The sequence below is a fragment of the Scyliorhinus canicula genome, chromosome 11 (assembly GCF_902713615.1).
Source record: "Scyliorhinus canicula chromosome 11, sScyCan1.1, whole genome shotgun sequence".
Lineage (NCBI taxonomy): Eukaryota > Metazoa > Chordata > Chondrichthyes > Carcharhiniformes > Scyliorhinidae > Scyliorhinus > Scyliorhinus canicula.
This window is the reverse complement of record NC_052156.1, coordinates 6827827-6842700: the sequence shown is the minus strand read 5'-3', so window position 1 is coordinate 6842700 and position 14874 is coordinate 6827827. Positions and strand designations below refer to the sequence as shown.

Below are 14874 nucleotides of genomic sequence, written 5' to 3'. Positions count from 1 at the left end.
CCGCCCCCCGACACGAATCGCTGCTCGCCGTTTTTTCTGGCGAGCAACGATTCTCCCCTAGCCGATGGGCCGATTTCCCAGGCCTTTACGGCCGTTTTCACGAACGGCAACACACCTGCTCTCACCGTTTGTGAAAACGGCCGCAAAGTGCCGTTCTGAATAACCATGGCACCGATTGGCACGGCCGCACCACGGCCGTGCCAAGGGTGCCATGCGCCCGCGATCGGTGCCCACCGATCGTGGGCAGCGGGTCCGAACCCCGCGCACTCTTTGTTCCTCCGCCGCCCCGCTGGATCAGTCCGCGGGGCAGCTGAGGGGCTTACTGGCCCGCGCATGCGCGGGTTTTACGCATATGCGTGATGACATCATCCGCGCAAGCGCGGGTTGGAGCCGTCCAATCCGTGCATGTGCGGCTGACATCATCGTTTGCGTCAGCCGCCGTTAACCTTGGCGCGCGGGCTTAGCGAAGTTCGCTAAGCCTGCGATGCCGAGGTTCACGGGGCCCCGCTGCTAGCCCCGACCGGGGAGCAGAATCGGGTCCTGGGAGGGGGCGCGGAGGCTGCCGGGAAACACGGCCGGTTTCACGGCAGCCTTCACGACTCTCCGCATTTGCGGAGAATCGCGCCCAAGATCTTTTTACTTTTCTGTAAAGACAGTGATTGCATCTTTTAAAAGAAAAATATACAATAATAAAAGAATTTAAAAGGTTTAACCTGAAACAGTGGTTATTTCAAAGTCTACTTTACTTACTTAGCAATGCGGGACCCAGGATCTATGCTACTAAGTGGTAAGTAGATGAAACCTTCTGTGAAGGTATGGGTCATACCGGGGGATAACTTGAAAACATAGTTTGACCTGAATAGCACCCACTGAAGCCTGCATCGGAGTCAGGGAGTGAGAATCCCTGTTCACCATTTAGAATATCGACCCATTTTGGTATAGGGGGAATTCTAAGAATAGTGGCGAGTTTTTAACTTCACCCTGAATCCTCAGACTGGGACCCCTGGTTCTGGACACACCCACCAACATCTTCCGTACATCTACCCTGTCTGGTCCTGTTAGAATTTTATAAATCTCTATGAGATCCTCCCCCTCATTCTTCTAAACTCCAGCGAGAACAATCCCAACCTAGTCAATCTCTCCTCATGTGACAGTCCCGCCATCCCTGGAATCAGTCTGGTAAACCTTCGCTGCACTCCCTCGAGAGCCAGAACATCCTTCCTCAGAGAAGGAGACCAAAACTGCACACAATACTCCAAGTGTGGCCTCACCAAGGCCCTGTACAATTGCAGCAACACATCCCTGCTTCTATACTGGAAACCTCTCACAATGAAGGCCAACATACCATTAGCCTTCTTTACCGCCTGCTGCACCTGCATGCTTACCTTCAGCGACTGGTGCACAAGGACACCCAGGTCCCGCTGCACACTCCCCTCTCCCAATTTACAACCATTCAGGTAGTAATCTGCCTTCCTGTTTTTGCTTCCAAAGTGAATAACCTCACACTTATCCAAATTATACTGCATCTGCCATTGGCTTGCCCACTCGCCCAACCTGTCCAGATCATGCCGTAGGATCTCTGCTTCTCCTGATTGTGCTGATGTGCTGGGTTTTAGAGTTGAGAGCCGGTACTTACTGTGATCGTGTGAAAATACAAACAGGGATTTCTTATTGAACAGTGAAACAACTTCCATGTAACGGCCAGAGTGTTCCCCGGCATTGTGTATCAACATCAGGAGGGCCCTGGAAGGATTAAGCAGCAGAATAACAAACATCAACTTCAAAGTAAAGCAACTGACATGAAATCCCTGCAATTCAACCCCGACTTCAGCTCCGCAATGTCACCACTCATAGAAACATCGAATCCCTCCAGTGCAGAAGGAGGCCATTTGGCCCATCGAGTCTGCACCGACCCTCTGACAGAGCAGCCTACCTCAGAACAATGCTCTGTCCTATCACTGTATCCCCACCTAACCTTTGGATACTAAGGGGCTATTTAGCACGGCCAATCCACCTAAACTGCGTATCTTTGGACTGTGAGAGGAAACCGGAGCACCCGGAGGAAACCCACGCAGACACGGGGAGAAAGTGTAAACTCGGGCAGCACGGTAGCACAAGTGGATAGCACTGTGGCTTCGCAGCGCCAGGGTCCCAGGTTCGATTCCCTGCCGGGTCACTGTCTGTGCGGAGTTTGCACGTTCTCCCCGTGTGTGCGTGGGTTTCCTCCGGGTGCTCCGGTTTCCTCCCACAGTCCAAAGACGTGCAGGTTAGGAGGATCGGCCATGATAAATTGCCCTTTGTGACCAAAAAGGTTAGGAGGGGTTATTGGGTTACGGGGATAGGGTGGAAGTGAGGGCTTAAGTTGGTCGGTGCAGACTTGATGGGCCGAATGGCCTCCTTCTGCACTGTATGTTCTATGTCTATGTATGTTCTATGTCTATGCCCACCCAGACAGTCACCTCAGGTCAGAATCATACCCGGGTCCCTGAAGCTGTGAGACAGCAGTGCTAACCACTGTGCCACCGAGCCTGCCCAGTCTCCAGCTGTTATTCAGCCGCATGCCACTGAAACCCTCGGCCACGTTTACTTTACCTCCCAATGCGACTTTTCAGCTGACCTCCTTGTCTGGCCCTCATCCTCTATCCACTGTGAGCCCATCCAAATCCCTGTTGCCTACATGGTAACCCATTCCCAGGCTCAGTTGAACAGGTTAGGCCTCTGCTCTTTGGAGTTTAGAAAAACACGAGGAGCTCTTATTGGATCATTTAAGATTCTGAGGTTGCTCGACGGGGTCGAGACAGAGAGGATGCTTCCCCTTGCCAGGAAGTTTAGAACTCGGGGGCACAGTTTTCAAATAAGAGACCTTCCATTTAAGATTGAATTGGATTGGATTGGATTTGTTTATTGTCACGTGTCCCGAGGTACAGCAAAAAGTATTTTTCTGCGAGCAGCTCAACAGATTGTTAAGTACATGGGAAGAAAAGGGAATAAAAGAAAATACATAATAGGGCAACACAAGGTATACAATGTAACTACATAAGCACCGGCATCGGATGAAGCATACAGGGTGTAGTGTTAATGAGGTCAGTCAATAAGAGGGTCATTTAGGAGTCTGGTGACAGCCGGGAAGAAACTGTTTTTGAGTCTCTTCTTGCGTGTTCTCAGACTTCTGTATCCTGCCCGATGGAAGAAGTTGGAAGAGTGAGTAAGCCGGGTGGGAGGGATCTTTGATTATGCTGCCCGCTTTCCCCCGGCAGCGGGAGGTGTAGATGGAGTCCATGGATAGGAGGCAGGTTCGTGTGATGAACCAGGCGGTGTTCACGACTCTCTGAAGTTTCTTGCGGTCCTGGGCCGAGCAGTTGCCATACCAGGCTGTGATGCAGACAGATAGGATGCTTTCTATGGTGCATCTGTAAAAGTTGGTAAGAGTTAATGTGGACATGTTGAATTTCCTCAGTTTCCTGAGGAAGTATAGGCGCTGTTGTGCTTTCTTGGTGGTAGCGTCGACGTGGGTGGACCAGGACAGATTTTTGGTGTTGTGCACCCCATGGAATTTGAAACTGCTAACCATCTCCACCTCGGCCCCGTTGATGCTGACAGGGGTGTGTACAGTACTTTGCTTCCTGAAGTCAATGACCAGCTCTTTAGTTTTGCTGGCATTGAGGGAGAGATTGTTATCGCTGCACCACTCCACTAAGTTCTCTATGTCCCTCCTGTATTCTGATTTGTCATTGTTTGAGATCTGTGGCTGTGTCATCAGTAAACTTATAGATGCAGTTGGAACCAAATTTTTCTATGCAGTTCTGTGTATATAAGAAGTATGGTAGGGGGCTAAGTACGCAGCCTTGCGGGGTCCCGGTATTGAGGACTATCGTGGAGATGGTGTTGTTGTTTATCCTTACTGGTTGTGGTCTGTGGGTTAGAAAGTCGAGGATCCAGTTGCGGAGTGAGGAGCCAAGTCCTAGGTTTTGGAGCTTTGATATGAGCTTGGCTGGGATAATGGTGTTGAAGGCGGAGCTGTAGTCAATAAATAGGAGTCTGCTGTAGGAGTCCTTGTTGTCGAGATGCTTCAGGGATGAGTGTAGGGCCAGGGAGATGGCGTCTGCTGTGGACCGGTTGTGGCAGTGTGCGAATTGCAGCTGACCAAGGCATTCTGGGAGTGTGGAGTTGATGTGTCTCATGGCCAACCACTCGAAGCACTTCATAATGATAGATGGCAAGGCCACCGGACTGCAGTCGCTGAGACACGTTGCCTGGTTCTTCTTTAGCTCCGGATTAACAAGAGGGTTATGGGAGACAGGTAGGGAAGTGGTGTGAAGGCCATCAGATTATTCATGATCTTATTGAATGACAGAGCTGGCTTCTCATGGTCTGCTTTTGCTCCTATTTCTTATCTTCTTATGATCATTTCATCAATCAGCCCTGTGCTCGCAGACCATAAACTCCATCCCTGAACAACTGACCATCTCTGCTCATGGCCTGAGGTTCAACAAGACTGTCCAGGGCCACTGCATTTGATCCTCAGATGCAGTTCTTTTTTAAAAATAAATTTAGAGCATTTTTTCCAATTAAGGGGCAATTTAGCGTGGCCAGTCCACCTAGCCTGCACATCTTTTTTTTAGGTTTTGGGGGCGAAACCCACGCAAACACAGGGAGAATGTGCAAACTCCACACAGACAGTGACCCAGAGCCGGGATCGAACCTGGGACCTCGGCGCCGTGAGGCAGCAGTGCTAACCCACTGCGCCACCGTGCTGCCCACTCAAACCTCTTGCTTCTTACCTGTGTAATCTTCTCCAGCAATACAGAGCTGCAGGGTCTCTGCAATGCTCCAACGTGAAACTCCCATGTGTCCCTAATTTTAATTGCTCCACCCATGGTGGCAAGGCCTTCAGCTTACTCACAGGCCCTTTGGTGCACTTCCTCTTCCAGCCACTGCAGCGCTGTTGCTGGAGGGACTGGGGAGCTTCCAGCCAATCTTTCTCCTGAGTGAGGGGCAGAAGTCCCACCCTATGCCAATAAACGTTCACCGGAGCACAAATTAGCACCAGAACTGTCAGAGTCGGCGGGGGTGTGTTCCCTGCTAACTCTTGGGATGGAAAATTTGCCCAGAGTGGAAATGTAGATCCATAGAATCCCTACAGTGCAGAAGGAGGCCATTTGGCCCATTCAATCTGCACCGACCCTCTGAAAGAGCACCCTACCTCAGCCCACTCTCCTCTCCTATCCCCTGTAACCCCACCTAACCTGCAAATCCCTGGACATTAAGGAGAGATTTTACCACAACCAATCCACCTAACCTGCACATCTTTGGACTGTGGGAGGAAACCGGAGCACCCGGAGGAAACCCACACAGACACTGGGAGAAAGTCCAAACTACGCAGTCTCCCGAGGCAGGAATTGAACCTGGGTCCCTGGAGCTGTGAGGCAGCAGTGCTAACCACTATTCCACCATGCCGCCCCCAAATTGGCTCAGCGGTAGGAAGCAAAATGTAATAGCTACTGGTTGCCTTTGTGACTGGAAATCTAGTTCCAGTGGGGGTTTGCGGGGTCAGTACTGGGCTCCTTGCGTTTTGTGGTACTGTATTTATAACGGTTTCTACATACATGTGAGAAGCATGATGAGTAGGTTTGTAGATAATACAAAGCTGGGATTGTGGTTAATAGTGAGGAAGGAAGCTAAAGACTGCAGGGAACTATCAATGGATTGGTCAGATGGGCAGAGAAGGGGAAACTGGAATTTAGGAGAAGTGTGAGGTGATGCATTTGAGTGGGCAAAGGGAAAATTCAATAAATGGGAGGATATGGAGTGGTCATAGATATTTTACAGCAAGGAAAGAGGCCCATTAGCCCATTGTGCAACGTCAGTGATCAATCACCCCTCGGGTAAGATTCTCCGACCCCCCGCCGGGTGAGGGAATCGCCAGGGGTTGGCGTGAATCCCGCCCCTGCCGTCCACTCAATTCTCCCGCCCCCCCATAAACTGGCCCGGCGTGAGTCGCACCGCCCACCTCGGAGAATGGCGGGGTCCGGTGCAACTCAATGGGCGCCGGGGCCGCCCTAATTCTCCGGCCCGCGATGGGGGGGTGGGGGGGGGGGGGGGGGTGGGCAGGGAGGGCGTGTGTGTTGGGTCTCCTCGGGGGGTTATCCTGTGCGAGGCTGAGTCTGAGTTTTTTAAATAGTTACTTTGGAGTTCGGAGTAATTTCTTTCCTCTAACTCTTTCAGCATAACTATCAAGGTAAAACTGGTAGAACCACCCAAAGTTAGTGATTTAAATCACTTTGGTCAGGTGGTTCCCAGCCCAGCTTAACTGTCCAGAGGAAATTAGCACTTCTGAGCAATTTCCGGATAAAACCTTACATGGGGACATCCTAGAGGGGCTCCCCAATACATCATCGGGATCCTCCCTAAATGTGCTGGAGAACCAAGATGTTATGGATCCAAGAGTATTGAAGTTGTATTGGGGCAGCTCAGAGTGGAACATACAAAGTTGAATTTTATTGCACTTTCTGTAGCATTCAATTTGAAATGTTTTGTAATGTACTCTTATAAATTTTATGAATAAAGTATGCTCCATGGGTGGAGTTGAGGTGCACCTAAAAATCCAGCCTGACAGCACGCCCAAATGTCTCAAAGCTCCAACCCTACCATTCGCCTTCAGGCCAAAAATTGAAGAAGAACTAGAAAGACTCGTACAAACAGGAGTCATTGAACCTGTTGCTACAAGTGATTGGGCAACACCAATAGTTCCTGTATTGAAACCTGATGGCTCAGTGAGAATTTGTGGAGATTTAAAAGCTATTGACCCTGTACTGTGCGCAGGTAATTATCCACTGCCTCTGATTGAAGACTTGTTTGCTGGACTTTCCGGGGGGGGGGCAGAAATTCAGTAAAATTGACCTTTCACAGGCATATCTGCAGATAAATGTGGCTTCGGAATCACAGCCGCTAATCATCATCGTGATTTCTATTTCATTACAGAAAACTTATTTTGGAATAACGTCTGCTCCTGCTCTTTTTCAAAGATCCATGTATCAAATTCAAAGTGGGCTGAATGGAGTGTAATGTTATAATAATAATAATAGCTTATTGTCACAAGTAGGCTTCAATGAAGTTATTGTGAAAAGCCCCTAGTCGCCACATTCCGCCGCCTGTTCGGGGAGGCCGGTACAGGGATTGAACCCGCGCTGCTGGCCTTGTTCTGCATTACAAGCCAGCTGTTTAGCCCACTGTGCTAAACGAGCCCCTCTATCTTAATGACATACTCATCACCGGTTCAAGTTAATAGGCACACTGAAGCGGTTACAAAGCTACAATCCGAGAGTTAAAAAGTGCGACTTTTTCAAACATCCAGAAATTACCGTGGTCACATCATCGGCAAAGCTATGGACACAAGGAGCCGAAGAAAATGTCAGCAATCTTTGAATCACCACGTCCTCAAAATGTGACACAAGTAAGGTTGATTTTTAGGATTGGTCAATTATTATGGTAAATTCATGTTGAATTTAGCAACACGATTGCAGCCGTTGCACATTTTTCTTTGTGCCAAATAGGCATGGCACTGGTCAGAGGAATGAGGTACACCATGAGGTAAAAGACTCCATACAGAAGTTGGAGCTGTTTGCGCATCGTAATCATAAGCTAAAGTTGCAATGTGCTTGCCTTGACCAACTGCAGGAGGGACATCTGGTGGAGTAAGGAACTGGCACGTTTTTATTTTTGGTGGTCAGGATTAGATCTCAAATTGAAGAGGAAGTAGAGCAATGTCAATCCCCTCCGCAAAACTCAGGAACACTCCGCCATTACATCTGTGGGGATGGTTGATGCAGCCTCACCCTATGGGGTTTGTGCAGTCGTCTCAAGCACTGCGCTTACAGGAGAGGAACGACAATAGAATTTGTTTCACGCAATCTTACTAGCGCAGAAACTAATTACATTCAACTCGAAAAAGAAACTCTTGGAGCATAATTTTTGGGGTAAAAAAGTTCCACTATTACCTTAACACACGTCATTTCTCTTTGACAGATCTTCGAATTAGTGAATCTTGAATAAATGTTAATTGTTGTCATTGCAACAATGAAGTAAGAGGGAGAGGTGTTACGTATCAGAGAATCCATCCCTCCTAGTTATGCATCATGTGATGTGTCATGACGTCAGCAGAGTGTTTGCGTCAGCTTTGCAGATGTCCCCCTTTGATTGTAGGAGCAACACCTCCTAATAAAGCTCTCATCAATTTGAAAGAATCCAGAGTGTGTGCACCTCCATACTTTTTCCCTTTGCAGCAAACAAAGTAATATAACAACTAGTTTCCACTCTTCCCCCCCTGGATCCTTTCCCTGTCCCACTAGGGGAAAGGGTTATTGCGTCACTGTATTGACTAGCATTGGTTAAGGGGTAAGCTTTTTTTCTTGTGTGATGTTAAAGATATTTTAATACTGTGTTAGTGATAAAGTTTGTTTTAATATTCCGTATACCTATTTTTCCTGAAATCATTCCTGGACCGAGGTGTCCTTTCCTCACAGTCTTACAAAATTAAAATAAAATAGTGGGGTTTCTGTCCAGTATCCTAGACACTATTGGGGCCTGATCGGGGATTGTAATAATCATAGAATCATAGAATTTACAGTGCAGAAGGAGGCCATTCGGCCCTGCACCGGCCCTTGGAAAGAGCACCCTACCTAAGCCCACACCTCCACCCTATCCCCGTAACCCAGTAACCCCACCCAACCCAACCTTTTTTTGGACACTAAGGGCAATTTATCATGGCCAATCCACCTAACCTGCACATCTTTGGACTGTGGGAGGAAACCGGAGCACCCGGAGGAAACCCACGCACACACGGGGAGAACGTGCAGACTCCGCACACACAGTGACCCAAGCCGGGAATCGAACCTGGGACCCTAGAGCTGTGAAGCAACTGTGCTAACCACTGTGCTACCATGCTGCCCACATGATGAAGTCATTATCAACAAAAAGGAAAACCTGTTGAAGGACCTTCACACATTACGAGGATCCCTCGGTCGGGGTTATTTTTCTGTGTTCCAATCCCAGTGTATGTTAGAACTGGACGGGAAGATTCCAGAATTGAAGCATGGCTCAAAAGACCGTAACTCCCGTGGGAAACATATCCGTCTTGCCTCCCCTTCACCTCCATCACTAAGGCCTCCGAGACTACGTTTGAGAGCCTTGGCGTCCTCTCTCAATGCTGTTTCTCATTCGCTGGACCCCTCCCTTCCAAACATGCTAAATTGCCCTTAGTGTCCAAAATTGCCCTTAGTGTTGGTTGAGTGGGGTTGCTGGGTTATGGGGATGTGGGCTTGGGTGGGGTGCTCTTTCCGGGGGCTGGTGCGGACCCGATGTGCCAGGTGACCTCCTTCTGCATTGTAAATTCTGTGAACCCTGTCAGAGATCACAGAGGTACCTGCTGTAACCTGAGAGCACCTCCCCTTTCAGCCGATAATCAGTGCTGGCCAGCTACAGTCTCTAGAACTCTCTTCCTCAAAAGCCAGTGGTAGCAGAGTCTTTTTTTTAAAGACAGAGCTAGATAGATACTTGAATAACGAAGGGGGTGAAAGGTTACTGGGGGAATGCGGGGTTGAGGTCACAATCTGATCAGCCATGATCTTCTTAAACGGCGGGGTAGGCTTCAGGGGCTGAGTGGCATTCTCCTGCTCCTAATGTGCATGATCATAATGGCCTGCCATAAATCCTGCTGGGCCTGATACTGAGCTTGTGGCCAATCCCGGCGCATTTTGCACTGGGCTGCAAATCCCAACCCTATTGAGGAGCAGGCAGTGTGGGCTTTGCATGCTGCTGGGGCGGCAGGGTAGCACAGTGGTTAGCACAGTTGCTTCACTGCTCAAGGGTCGCAGGTTCGATTCCCGGCTCGGGTCACAGCCTGTGCGGAGTCTGCGCGTTCTCCCCGTGTCTGCGTGGGTTTCCTCCGGGTGCTCCGGTTTCCTCCCACAAGCCCCGAAAGATGTTAGACGGGTTGACCGGGCTTACGTGCCCCTTAGGCTGGGTGGGGTTAATGGGTTGCGGGCGCGGGGCGGAGGCGTGGGCTTGGGTGGGGTGCTCTTTCCGGGGGGCCGGTGCAGACTGGGTGGGCCGAATGGTCTCCTTTGAGCTGGACTGTGGGCAATCCAAATGCACTCTCCATGGAGCAAACGCCTTGTCCTGTTGCACTGATGTAGATTGAGGTAGACTCTAACCTGAATGGTTTCTGTGGCGGTGGCCAGTATCTGCAGAACAGGTAATTCCCATCGGCGTTGATGAAGTGGGGCAAGCCGCTGTACAGCACCCCCTGGGGTGTTTTGCGATTTTCCAACACCTCGGGCTGTTTGGCGCAGCTACAACCCATCTCAGACAGGACAGAGGAACAGGGGCAGCAAGTGGGCTAGTGGCCCGTGGCCATGAGCGAGCCTCTGTGCGGGGTGCCAGCCTCTGCTGCAAACAGCCATCCCTTCAATCCATCTGTCCGCCTCCCCCCCCCACCCCCCGCAGAGGAAGGTGCGAAACAGCAACACTGCCGGCCGCTGGCTGACCTTCAGTAACGCACGTAAGGGACAGCGACACAATGGGCGGAACACACGGGGAACTCTCAATTCGGCGGCAGGACCCCTCTGTACTGGCTGCTGCCACCCTGGCTCCAGCTGCTGCCACCCTGGCTCTGGCTGCTGCCACCCTGACTCTGGCTGCTGCCACCCTGACTCCGGCTGCTGCCACCCTGGCTCCAGCTGCTGCCACCCTGGCTCTGGCTGCTGCCACCCTGACTCTGGCTGCTGCCACCCTGACTCCGGCTGCTGCCACCCTGGCTCAGGCTGCTGCCACCCTGACTCCGGCTGCTGCCACCCTGACTCCTGCTGCTCCACCCTGGCTCCTGCTGCTCCACCCTGGCTCCGGCTGCTGCTACCCTGGCTCCTGCTGCCCTGACTCCAGCTGCTGCCACCCTGGCTCCGGCTGCCCTGGCTCCGGCTGCTGCCACCCTGACTCCGGCTGCTGCCACCCTGACTCCGGCTGCTGCCACCCTCACTCCAGCTCCTGCTGCTGCCACCCTGACTCCGGCTGCTGCCACCCTCACTCCAGCTCCTGCTGCTGCCACCCTGACTCCGGCCGCTGCCACCCTGACTCCAGCTCCTGCTGCTGCCACCCTGACTCCGGCTGCTGCTACCCTGACTCCGGCTGCTGCCACCCTGACTCCGGCTGCTGCCACCCTGGCTCCGGCTGCCCTGACTCCGGCTGCTGCCACCCTGACTCCGGCTGCTGATAACCTGACTCCAGCTGCTGCCACCCTGGCTCCGGCTGCTGCTACCCTGACTCCAGCTGCCCTGACTCCGGCTGCTGCCACCCTGGCTCTGGCTGCCCTGACTCCGGCTGCTGCCACCCTGACTCCGGCTGCTGCCACCCTGACTCCGGCTGCTGCCACCCTGACTCCGGCTGCTGCCACCCTGGCTCCGGCTGCTGCCACCCTGACTACGGCTGCTGCCACCCTGGCTCCGGCTGCTGCCACCCTGACTCCGGCTGCTGCTGCTACCCTGACTCCAGCTCCTGCTGCTGCCACCCTGACTCCGGCCGCTGCCACCCTGGCTCCGGCTGCCCTGACTCCGGCTGCTGCCACCCTGACTCCGGCTGCTGCTACCCTGGCTCCGGCTGCTGCCACCCTGACTCCGGCTGCTGCCACCCTGACTCCGGCTCCTGCTGCTGCCACCCTGACACCAGCTGATGCCACCCTGGCTCCGGCTGCTGCCACCCTGGCTCCTGCTGCTGCCACCCTGGCTCCGGCTGCTGCCACCCTGACTCCTGCTGCTGCCACCCTGGCTCCGGCTGCTGCCACCCTGACTCCTGCTGCTGCCACCCTGACTCCGGCTGCTGCCACCCTGGCTCCGGCTGCTGCCACCCTGGCTCCGGCTGCTGCCACCCTGGCTCCGGCTGCTGCCACCCTGGCTCCGGCTGCTGCCACCCTGACTCCGGCTGCTGCCACCCTGGCTCCTGCTGCTGCCACTCTGGCTCCGGCTGCTGCCACCCTGGTTCCGGCTGCCCTGGCTCAGGATGCTGCCACCCTGGCTCCTGCCGCTGCCACCCTGGCTCCTGCCGCTGCCACCCTGACTCAGGCTGCTGCCACCCTGGCTCCTGCTGCTCCACCCTGGCTCCGGCTGCTGCCACCCTGGTTCTGGCTGCCCTGGCTCAGGATGCTGCCACCCTGACTCCGGCCGCTGCCACCCTGACTTCGGCCGCTGCCACCCTGGCTCCTGCTGCTGCCACCCTGGCTCCGGCTGCTGCCACCCTGGCTCCTGCTGCTGCCACCCTGGCTCCGGCTGCTGCCACCCTGACTCCGGCTCCGGCTGCTGCCACCCTGACTCCGGCTGCTGCCACCCTGGCTCCGGCTGCTGCCACCCTGGCTCCGGCTGCTGCCACCCTGACTCCGGCTGCTGCCACCCTGACCCCTGCCGCTGCCACCCTGGCTCAGGCTGCCCTGGCTCCGGCTGCTGCCACCCTGACTCCTGCTGCTGCCACCCTGGCTCCGGCTGCTGCCACCCTGACTCCTGCTGCTATCACCCTGACTCCGGCTGCTGCCACCCTGGCTCCGGCTGCTGCCACCCTGGCTCCGGCTGCTGCCACCCTGGCTCCGGCTGCTGCTACCCTGGCTCCGGCTGCTGCCACCCTGACTCCGGCTGCTGCCACCCTGACTCCGGCTGCTGCCACCCTGGCTCCTGCTGCTGCCACTCTGGCTCCGGCTGCTGCCACCCTGGTTCCGGCTGCCCTGGCTCAGGATGCTGCCACCCTGGCTCCTGCCGCTGCCACCCTGGCTCCTGCCGCTGCCACCCTGGCTCCTGCCGCTGCCACCCTGACTCAGGCTGCTGCCACCCTGGCTCCTGCTGCTCCACCCTGGCTCCTGCCGCTGCCACCCTGGCTCCGGCTGCTGCCACCCTGGTTCCGGCTGCCCTGGCTCAGGCTGCTGCCACCCTGGCTCCTGCCGCTGCCACCCTGGCTCAGGCTGCTGCCACCCTGGCTCCGGCTGCTGCCACCCTGGTTCCGGCTGCCCTGGCTCAGGATGCTGCCACCCTGACTCCGGCCGCTGCCACCCTGACTTCGGCCGCTGCCACCCTGGCTCCTGCTGCTGCCACCCTGGCTCCTGCTGCTGCCACCCTGGCTCCTGCTTCTGCCACCCTGACTCCGGCCGCTGCCACCCTGACCCCTGCCGCTGCCACCCTGGCTCAGGCTGCCCTGGCTCCGGCTGCTGCCACCCTGACTCCGGCTCCGGCTGCTGCCACCCTGACTCCGGCTGCTGCCACCCTGGCTCCGGCTGCTGCCACCCTGGTTCCGGCTGCTGCCACCCTGACTCCGGCTGCTGCCACCCTGACCCCTGCCGCTGCCACCCTGGCTCAGGCTGCCCTGGCTCCGGCTGCTGCCACCCTGACTCCGGCTCCGGCTGCTGCCACCCTGGCTCCGGCTGCTGCCACCCTGACTCCGGCTGCTGCCACCCTGGCTCTGGCTGCTGCCACCCTGACTCCGGCTGCTGCAACCTTGGCTCCGGCTGTTGCCACCGTGACTCCTCCTGGCATGGGCGTGGGTTGTGAAGGCAACCCGGCATGGGCGTGGGTTGTGAAGGTCGCTCGGCATGGGCGTGGGTCGTGAAGGTCACCCGGCATGGGCGTGGGTCGTGAAGGCAGCCCGGCATGGGCTTGGGTCGCGAAGGCAGCCCGGCATGTGCGTGGGTCGTGAAGGCAGCCCGGCATGGGCGTGGGTCGTGAAGGGAACCCAGCATGGGCGTGGGTCGCGAAGGCAACCCGGCATGGGCGTGGGTCGTGAAGGCAACCTGGCATGGGCGTGGGTCGTGAAGGCAACCCGGCATGGGCGTGGGTCGTGAAGGCAACCCGGCATGGGCGTGGGTCGTGAAGGTCGCCCGGCATGGGCGTGGGTCGCGAAGGTCGCCCGGCATGGGCGTGGGTCGTGAAGGCAACCCGGCATGGGCGTGGGTCGTGAAGGCAACCCGGCATGGGCGTGGGTCGCGAAGGCAACCCGGCATGGGCGTGGGTCGTGAAGGCAACCCGGCATGGGCGTGGGTCGCGAAGGTCGCCCGGCATGGGCGTGGGTCGTGAAGGCAGCCCATTAGGTAAAAATGGGTCCCCGGAAAAAAAGTTTGAAAGACACTGCTATGAACCTTCTTAACATCTGTTGCAACTTGTCTGGCAATCTTCAGAGAATTATGGACTTGAACCCTGAGGTCCCTCCGCTCCTGTACTCCCCTCAAGGTTGTACCATTCAGCCTGTAATGTCTGCCCATGTTTCTTCTCCCAAAATGCATTGCCTCACAATTCTCTGCAGTCACTTCTCGAGCTTCCTTGTTGCAATGCTCCAACTCACCCTCAGCAAGCTCCCCGCGTGAGGGGAGCTAAACTACAGAACAAATGGGAATCTGTTCAACCTCCACTGCCTGCAGGCCAGATCCAAGGTTATCACATCCTCTGTCATTGAGCTATCATATGCAGATAATGCTTGTGCATGGGCAAACTCGAAGGCCGAGCTCCACGCCACCGTCAGCACGTTCAATGAGGCATACAAGAGCGTGGACCTTATACTAAACATCTGTCAGTCAGAGGTCCTCTACCAACCTGCCCCTGCCACACAGCACTGACCCATGGTTATCAAAACGATGAAGCCTTGGACAACGTGGTCCACTTTCCAAACCTTGGGGCCCACTGCCAACAAAGCAAGAAATCTTGTTTTTAGAAAATATTTTATTGAAGCATTTGTAATTTCAGTTTAATACATTGATGCTCGATCAATTACTCCAGAAGCGAGATTGGATGACAATTGAAGGCTTTATTGGACTCGGTGTTTCCCCCAGCGGCGCAGGTACAGAATGCAGCAGCT

General features: G+C 54.9%; 1 protein-coding gene across 5 annotated transcripts in view; it reads right to left on the bottom strand.

The window, feature by feature from the left end:
- The window catches only part of LOC119973647 (monoglyceride lipase-like), a 79395-nt gene extending 68887 nt beyond the window's left edge, over nucleotides 1–10508 (bottom strand). For 2 of the 5 annotated variants that reach the window (XM_038812026.1, XM_038812029.1), the window contains exons 1-2: nucleotides 10212–10507; nucleotides 1637–1743 (exon numbers count right to left, since the gene is read on the bottom strand). In XM_038812026.1, coding sequence (XP_038667954.1) covers nucleotides 1637–1743; nucleotides 10212–10360 — 256 coding nt within the window. In that variant the 5' untranslated portion in view covers nucleotides 10361–10507. Of the gene's footprint in view, nucleotides 1–1636; nucleotides 1744–4781; nucleotides 4854–10211 lie in introns of those variants that run through there. The other 3 variants (XM_038812027.1, XM_038812028.1, XM_038812030.1) reach the window with 3 other exon arrangements.
- Between the last annotated feature and the right edge of the window lie 4366 nt (nucleotides 10509–14874).